General features: G+C 45.3%; 1 protein-coding gene across 1 annotated transcript in view; it reads right to left on the bottom strand.

Annotated features, from left to right (window-relative positions):
* Nucleotides 1–455: 455 nt before the first annotated feature.
* LOC141993460 (zinc finger and SCAN domain-containing protein 29-like) overlaps nucleotides 456–8819 on the bottom strand; it is a 28167-nt gene continuing 19803 nt past the window's right edge. The window contains exons 2-3 of the mRNA XM_074963002.1: nucleotides 1666–2642; nucleotides 456–1087 (exon numbers count right to left, since the gene is read on the bottom strand). Coding sequence (XP_074819103.1) covers nucleotides 924–1087; nucleotides 1666–2134 — 633 coding nt within the window. The 5' untranslated portion in view covers nucleotides 2135–2642 and the 3' untranslated portion in view covers nucleotides 456–923. The remainder of the gene's footprint in view (nucleotides 1088–1665; nucleotides 2643–8819) is intronic.

The following is an 8819-nucleotide window of genomic DNA, read 5'->3' as shown; positions in this document are numbered from 1 at the left end:
GGCTGAGCAAGTGCAGAATGGTGGTAGAATGTGCATTTGGATGTTTAAAAGTGCGCTGGCGCAGTTTACTGACTCGGTTAGACCTCAGTGAAACCAATTTTCCCACTGTTATTACTGCTTGCTGTGTGCTCCACAATCTCTGTGAGAGTAAGGGGGAGACGTTTATGGCGGGGTGGGAGGTTAGGCAAATCGCCTGGCTGCTGGTTACGCACAGCCAGACACCAGGGCGGTTAGAAGAGCACAGGAGGGCGTGGTGCGCATCAGAGAAGCTTTGAAAACCAGTTTCATGACTGGACAGGCTACAGTGTGAAAGTTCTGTTTGTTTCTCCTTAATGAACCCCCCCCGCCCCTTGGTTCACTCTACTTCCCTGTAAGCTAACCACCCTCCCCACCTCCCTTCGATCATCACTTGGAGACGCAATAAAGTCATTGTTGCTTCACATTCATGCATTCTTTATTCATTCATCACACAAATAGGGGGATAACTGCCAACATAGCCCAGGAGGGGTGGTGGAGGAGAGAAGCACCAGGAGGGGTGGTGGAGGAGGGAAGGACAAGGCCATACAGCACTTTAAAAGTTTAAAACTTTAAAACTTATTGAATGCCAGTCTTCTGTTGCTTGGGCAATCCTCTGGGATAGAGTGGCTGGGTGGCTGGAGGCCCCCCCACCGCGTTCTTGGGCGTCTGGGTGAGGAGGCTATGGAACTTGGGGAGGAGGGCGGTTGGTTACACAGGGGCTATAGCGGTGGTCTGTGCTCCTGCTGCCTTTCCTGCAACTCAACCATACGCTGGAGCGCATTAGTTTGATCCTCCAGCAGCCTCAGCATTGAATCCTGCCTCCTCTCATCACACTGCCACCACCTTTCAGCTTCAGCCCTCTCTTCAGCCCGCCACCTCTCCTCCCAGTCATTTTGTGCTTTCCTTCACTCTGACATTGTCTGCCTCCACGCATTCGTCTGTGCTCTGTCAGTGTGGGAGAACAGCATGAGCTCAGAGAACATTTCATCACGAGTGCATTTTTTTCGCCTTCTAATCTTTGCTAGCCTCTGGGAAGGAGAAGATCCTGTGATCCTTGAAACACATGCAGCTGGTGGAGAATAAAAAAAGACAATGGTATTTAAAAAGACACATTTTATAGAACAATGGGTACACTCTTTCATGGTAAACCTTGCTGTTAACATGACCTACAGGGCTCATGTGCTTTCGTTACAAGGTCGCATTTTGCCTCCCCCCAGTGAGTGGCTAGCCCCTCCCCCCTCCCCCCTCCCCGTGGCTAACAGCGGAGAACCTTTCTGTTCAGCCACAGGCAAACAGCCCAGCAGGAACGGGCACCTCTGAGTGTCCTCTTAAGAAAAGCACCCTATTTCAGGTGACCCGGAATGATATCACTCTCCTGAGGATAACACAGAGAGATAAAGAACGGATGTTGTTTGAACGCTAGCAAACATACACTGCAATGCTTTGTTCTACAATGATTCCCGAGTACGTACTGGCCTGGAGTGGTAAAGTGTCCTACCATGGTGGATGGAATAAGGCTGCCCTCCCCAGAAACCTTTTGCAAGGGCTTTGGGAATATATCCAGCAGAGCCACGAATGCCAGGGCAAATTAATCATTAAACATGCTTGCTTTTAAACCATGTATAGTATTTTAAAAGGTACACTCACCAGAGGTCCCTTCTCCGCCTGGTGGGTCCGGGAGGCAGCTTTGGGTGGATTCGGGGGGTACTGGCTCCAGGTCCAGGGTGAGAAACAGTTCCTGGCTGTCGGGAAAAATGGTTTCTCCGCTTCCTTGCTGTGAGCTATCTACAACCTCCTCATCATCATCTTCCTCGTCCCCAAAACCTGCTTCCGTGTTGCCTCCATCTCCATTGAAGGAGTCAAACAACACGGCTGGGGTAGTGGTGGCTGAACCCCCTAAAATGGCATGCAGCTCATCATAGAAGCGGCATGTTTGGGGCTCAGACCCAGAGCAGCCATTCGCCTCTCTGGTTTTCTGGTAGGCTTGCCTCAGCTCCTTAAGTTTCACGTGGCACTGCTTCGGGTCCCTGTTATGGCCTCTGTCCTTCATGCCCTGGGAGATTTTGACAAATGTTTTGGCATTTCGAGTTCTGATAGCACGGATTCCTCTCCCCATACAGCGATCAGATCCCGTACCTCCTGTTCAGTCCATGCTGGAGCTCTTTTGCCATTCTGGGACTCCATCATGGTCACCTCTGCTGATGAGCTCTGCATGGTCACCTGCAGCTTGCCATGCTGGCCAAACAGGAAATTGAAATTCAAAAGTTCGCGGGCCTTTTCCTGTCTACCTGGCCAGTGCCTCTGAGTTGAGAGTCCTGTCCAGAGCGGTCACAATGGAGCACTCTGGGATAGCTCCCGGAGGCCAATACCGTCTAATTGCTTCCACAATACCCCAAATTCGACCCAGCAAGGCCGATTTCAGCGCTAATCCCCTTGTTGGGGGTGGAAATCAGTTTTAAGAGCCCTTTAAGTCGGGAAAAAAAGGGCTTCGTCGTGTGGACGGGTGCAGGGTTAAATCGATTTAACGCTGCTAAATTCGACCTCAACTCCTAGTGTAGACCAGGGCTGAGAGAGTTTTCCTCTGGTTTCGTCACAAAAAGTGCCAGGGGATCTTTAATTTCCATCTGCAAAACAATTAGAGACCAACAGAAATACAAGTTTAACATCTGCGTAGGCTGATGAAGCGGGTCACCTGGTTCAACAACTGCTACTAAGTCTGGGACCATGTCGGCTTAGTGGTCCCAGACTTAGTAGCAGTCTAAGTGACCCAGTGTGCAGTGACCCAGAAGTGATGAGTGTCATGGAGCTGTGAAGAGAAGCTTGAGCTAGCAGTGCTGTGTATGTCAGCTGCTGCCCATGTCTTGCTGCAGGGGCCCTCCAGGGAGGCTACACACTACCCACAGCCATGGAAGTACATGGAGTGTGGCAGGTTCCTCTGCCCCCACTTCTTTTCTCTCTTCTGTACCTCCCCAGGCTAGCATAAATCTGCCCCAACATAGCCACCCCAGGCTTAGAAACATTGCCAAAGCATAATAGAAATTACATCTCCTTATGGACTCTCTTGCACCCCCTTCCCCGCGCCACTGCCCTGGGACTTATGTGGGGTGAGGAGATAGGGAGAAGACAGTTGCTGCTGCTACAGGGTTGCGGTTCAGTGTTCTTCCTTTGACATGTTACTGCACATCTGGCTCTAAAACAGTGTGGCTGTCCAGCCTCCTAGTAGCCCCACACCTTTTCAGAAGGAATTTCCAAGCAAACTGGTGTTTGTACAGTACCTAGCACAATAGGGCCATGGTCCATGATGAGGGCTCCTAGGTGCTACAAGAATAGAAATCCTAAATAACTTCACCCTCCCTTCCAGTATCAGTAGATGTTGTGATCTTTTGACATAGTCTAAATGTATATTGAGTTCTTGGATACTCTGCTATTCTGTTGATGAGTGCTGATATATAAGCTGCTGCTATAACAGTGTTTAATGTAACTTTCAAAAGTATATTTTATTTTCTACTTAGTAAAGAGCTTGAGTTCCTCATAAACTTTGATGACTGGGTATTGGGGGAGGGGGGGTAAGTTATTTCAGTCTATAAGAGAATTGAATATCAGTATGATGCCAAAAACATAATTTTAGAAGTCAATAATGCTCAGCAGTGTGTGCATTCGCCAGTCATTGTTCCAAACGGTGAAACAGAACTCCATGTAGAAGACAGCAGCCCAGATTCTCAGTGAGTGTGAATAGGCGTAGCCACACTGAAGTCAGTAGAGCTATACAGATTTAATGAGCTAACAGCTGATGATCTAGCTCAGTAAAAGCAATCTTGTAAATTCTGCCACTCCACTGCATCTGTAATAAATGAAGTGGGCGGGGTGGGGGTTAGCTCCCTTTTATGGGCACCCAACCAGCCAGTTTGCTGTAAAATTTCTCTTGGTAGCTGTTCTCTGCTTGCCTTACCTGTAAAGGGTTAAATGTCCCCCAGGTAAAGAAAAGGAAGTGGGCACCTGACCAGAAGAGCCATGGGAAGGTAGAACTTTTTAAAATTGGCAAAGAAACTTTCCCTTTTTTGTTCTCTTTGGGCTGCAGGGACGCGGAGCAGCAATGCTGTAAGCAGCTTTAAGCCAGGTATGATTATAGATTATTAAATCATACCTCAAACCTACTTATCTGAATCCTCAGATATGTAAGTAAATTAGGGACTGTCTAGAAAGATGGGATTAGGGTTATTTCTATTATTTCTTAGTGGCTTGTGAACTTCTCTGTGCTAACACCAGATGCTTTTATTTGCTTGTAACCTTTAAGCTGAACCCCCAAGAAAGCTATTTTGGGTGCTTGATTTTTGGATATGCTGTTTTAAAATCTAGCAAAAGCCTTATTTCCAGATGTATTTTCTTTCTTTTTGTTTTTGATAAAATGTATGTTTTTTTTTTATTAACAGGATTGGATTTTTGGTGTCCTAAGAGGTTTGTGCATAGTTTGTTTAATTAGCTGGTGGCAACAGCTAATTTCCTTCGTTTTCTTTCTTAATTTCCTCAGCTCTTCCCCAGAATGGGGGTGAAAGGGCTTGAGGGTACCCGCAGGAAGGAATTCGCAAGTGCGTCTTCCTGGGTTTCAAAAGGGGTGTTACATTTGGGTGGTGGCAGCGTTTACCAAGCCAAGGTCAGAGAAACGCTGTAACCTTGGGAGTTTATTACAAGCCTAGAGTGGCCAGTATTGATTTTTTTTTTAATCCTTGCGGGCCCCCACCTTCTGCACTTGAAGTGCCAGAGTGGGGATTCAGCCTTGACAGCATCTAAAAAGCCTGGGAATCCCCATTATTCACAGGGACAATGCACCAGCTGCTCATCTTGGAAACTCGTTCCATGGCATTTTTCTCTCTCTGGTGGCATGGAGGCAGGGTTTGAGGACAAGACGTAGGCAGAGAGGGAACATGGCCAGGCAAATGCCTGTGTATCTGAGCGGTTAATGGTTACTACCAGTGTTAAATTTGTGCCCGGGCATTCTTATCCCCAACACAGAGAGGCAAAGTGACCCGCTCAAAGTCCCATGTAGTAGAGCCAGGAATAGAACTCAGATTTCCAGACTCCTAATTCTGTGCTGTAACCACTAGACCATGCTTCTGAGCCCCAGCCCCTCTAGCCTTGGCAGTTCATAGCCCTGGCAGCTCTGGGCTCCCAGCCAGTAGCTGCCACTCTCTGGCCACCCAACTCTGAAGGCAGCACCACCGCCAGCAGCAGCGCAGAAGTATGGGTGGCAATAAAACACACCATGCCACCCTTACTTCTGCACTGCTGCTGGCGGTGGTGCTGCCTTCAGAGCTGGGCGCTTGGCCAGCAGCCTCCGCTCTTCAGCCACCCAGCTTCAGCCACTGCCCTCTTTCATTACTGTCAAGGTTCCTCCCCCACTCTGAACGCTAGGGTACAGATGTGGGGACCTGCATGAAAAACCTCCTAAGCTTATCTTTACCAGCTTAGGTCAAAACTTCCCCAAGGTACAAAATATTCCACCCTTTGTCCTTGGATTGGCCACTACCACCACCAAACAAATACTGGTTACTGGGGAAGAGCTGTTTGGACACGTCTTTCCCCCCAAAATACTTCCCAAAACCTTGCACCCCACTTCCTGGACAAGGTTTGGTAAAAAGCCTCACCAATTTGCCTAGGTGACTACAGACCCAGACCCTTGGATCCTAAGAACAATGAACAATCCTCCCAACACTTGCACCCCCCCTTTCCTGGGAAATGTTGGATAAAAAGCCTCACCAATTTGCATAGGTGACCACAGACCCAAACCCTTGGATCTGAGAACAATGAAAAAGCATTCAGTTTTCTTACAAGAAGACTTCTAATAAAAATAGAAGTAATTAGAAATAAGAAATCCCCCCTGTAAAATCAGGATGGTAGATACCTTACAGGGTAATTAGATTCAAAACACAGAGAACCCCTCTAGGCAAAACCTTAAGTTACAAAAAAGATACACAGACAGAAATAGTTATTCTATTCAGCACAATTCTTTTCTCAACCATTTAAAGAAATCATAATCTAACACGTACCTAGCTAGATTACTTACTAAAAGTTCTAAGACTCCATTCCTGGTCTATCCCCGGCAAAGACAGAATATAGACAGACACACAGACCCTTTGTTTCTCTCCCTCCTCCCAGCTTTTGAAAGTATCTTGTCTCCTCATTGGTCATTTGGGTCAGGTGCCAGCGAGGTTACCTTTAGCTTCTTAACCCTTTACAGGTGAGAGGAGCTTTCCCCTGGCCAGGAGGGATTTCAAAGGGGTTTACCCTTCCCTTTATTTTTATGACAATTACAAATTAAGCACCGGTTGCTACTACAGTATGAGGGTTGCAGTAGTGTCTGTGGTGCCGCTCTGCAGCTGTTTTCTGTGCTGGCAGTGGTTTGTGGGATAGGAATCTCTTGCCCAAGTCCTACATAGGACATCTGTACAAAGAAAGAGAATTGGGCTTCATGGGTGATGCCTAAATAGCTAACTTCTCTTGTTTGGAGATAAAACCTGCTACCTGTCCTCTAGGTAGAATTAAAAAGAAAACTGATCATGGGAAGAAAAGGCAGTTTGGGAGCAGAAGAACGAAGAGGATACATGAGGAATGATAACATTGGTTCATAGTGTAATTGTTAAATTTCTAGAAAGGAGAACTGGCGAGGTGAGGGTTTTATTGCTTTTACATTTACTTTTTATTTTTTTGTACTTTTGGTGCTCAGTGTCACTGTACTAAGAGTGGACCCCATACGCTGAATAATCTGTTTAGGCAGATATGCTAACAGGTTAGAGATCATTCCTAAGCCATGCTTGTCTGGTACAACTATTTGCATACTTATTTTATTTCTTTTACACCTCTTTTGCTCCACAGTAAACTTTAAAACGCACAATAACTCCATCCTCCTCCCCCAGATGGTGAATGGAACTATTTGCTGCTCTCTAGTGTAGTTACACTTTACCAAGTGAATTTACTCTTCCCTTTCAAGTTTCTTTTCTGATGTACTTCGGGGCAGGGGGGATCAGTAAGGAGAACTTTGGAATAAATATTTTATTTGTAAATGTTGTTGCAGTAATGTCAAAAAGTAAACAAAATTTAAAACCAAAATGAAGGACAGAAAATGTTACCATCCGTGTGGGAATCCGATGCACTTTGCAGGGTTGTGACTGTGAGGTTGTTGGTGACACAGCTGTAGTAGAGTAATCCCAATTTCCTGGTTTCCGCTACTGTGGTAGGTGCAGAGGTCTCTCTGATTCTCCTGAAATGCTTTGGGGAGTCCAATATTTTATGGACTTATTGCCTGTCTAAAAAATCTCACTGACATGCCGGGTCTCAGCATCATATTTTATTTGTGTTTAATATTCAGTGTTTGACAAATACCAATATCTACTATTAGGTGTTCAGTCAAATACCAATAATGCGGATTGTCACATTCCTACTTGTACATTACTATGTCTCCACTATAGGCTGCCTAAGAAGCCACCTTATAATACATGTATCTTTCCAGGGTTTTTTTGGCTTGCAGAGGTCATTTAGTTTCAGAAAAATCTTAGCTAACTGTGAAACTTGTCTTCAAAGAACCTGCATGAGTGAGAGCACAAACTGAATCTGTATGGCTTTCTGAGCAAAGCTCCTCTAAGTCATTAGTCAAAGCAAATGAGTAACAAGAAGCCATTCAGGGCTATGGACCACCGCAAAGTGGCTTGCAGTGAGAGTCTCTGTTCCCCTTTCATAGATCCCATAGATGCTAAGCTAATGTGAGGAGAGGACACCTTGTGTATGGGGGTGAGGGGGAGAATCAAAAAACACATCAGTGAGATGTCAACAGACAAAAACACCCTTGTTCAGACTACCCTGTGAAATGCCGGGTGTAATTTGGACTGGTTGTTGCAATGAATACATTTTCCACCAGAGGGCGCTCAAAATTAAAGATTGTTTTCAGTGTCACCTTTATAACAATCATGTTGTGGATTTGAATATCACTTAGTGGCTTAGCTTTTATCTGTACTCTGAAAATGCGCACTTAAAAGTTCTGTTTTGCTGTTAATTATTGTACTGGAAGCTGTTGGGAGGCTTATAGATATATGTGACTTACAAATGATCTTGTAGCTCACGAAAGCTTATGCTCAAATAAATTGGTTAGTCTCTAAGGTGCCACAAGTACTCCTTTTCTTTTTTTGATAAAACTGTACACGTAATAAAAGCTATTCTGGAACATATACTAAATAAAGTACAATAAGTTCAGAAGCTATGTTGGCTCTTCTTGCTAGCCAACAAGATGGCTTCTGATCTGTTGCAGAAGTGTTTTTACAGGTTTTTTTAAGTCTAAACTAGAATGATCAGGTTGCTTATTGCTAGGTTAACATATTCTCTGAGAGCAAATGTAATGAATTGGTTAATAGTCCAGAGCTGTGTTTGCTGTTTGTGCTGCTAGGAAATAGGCCTTGAACATGCAGGCATTATCAAAGAAGCTGTTCTGGCAAAACTATTATATTAATTTAACACCTGAAGTGCTAAAAAAGCAGAACACAAGGAAAGCCCTCAAGGGTTTCACTGTGATAGGGAAAGGACCCCACAAAATGTTTTTTTAAAAAAATCTATAGCATTGTGTGCCAGCGTAGAGTCCTTCTCTATTCTGGATCTGGCACACAGAGAGAGTGTTAACTGGTGGCTCAAGTCCCTTGCAGTTGACACGCATGCAGGAAGAAAAGATTGGCTTAATGATCATGGTATATCTCTCCCCGCCCCCTCAACTGAGGATGATCAGAGACTGATTACCCCTAGGACCACTATATGTATTGCAG

Source organism: Natator depressus, chromosome 9, assembly GCF_965152275.1.
Source record: "Natator depressus isolate rNatDep1 chromosome 9, rNatDep2.hap1, whole genome shotgun sequence".
Lineage (NCBI taxonomy): Eukaryota > Metazoa > Chordata > Testudines > Cheloniidae > Natator > Natator depressus.
The sequence above is the reverse complement of the archived record's forward strand: the minus strand, read 5'-3'. Positions and strand labels throughout refer to the sequence as shown.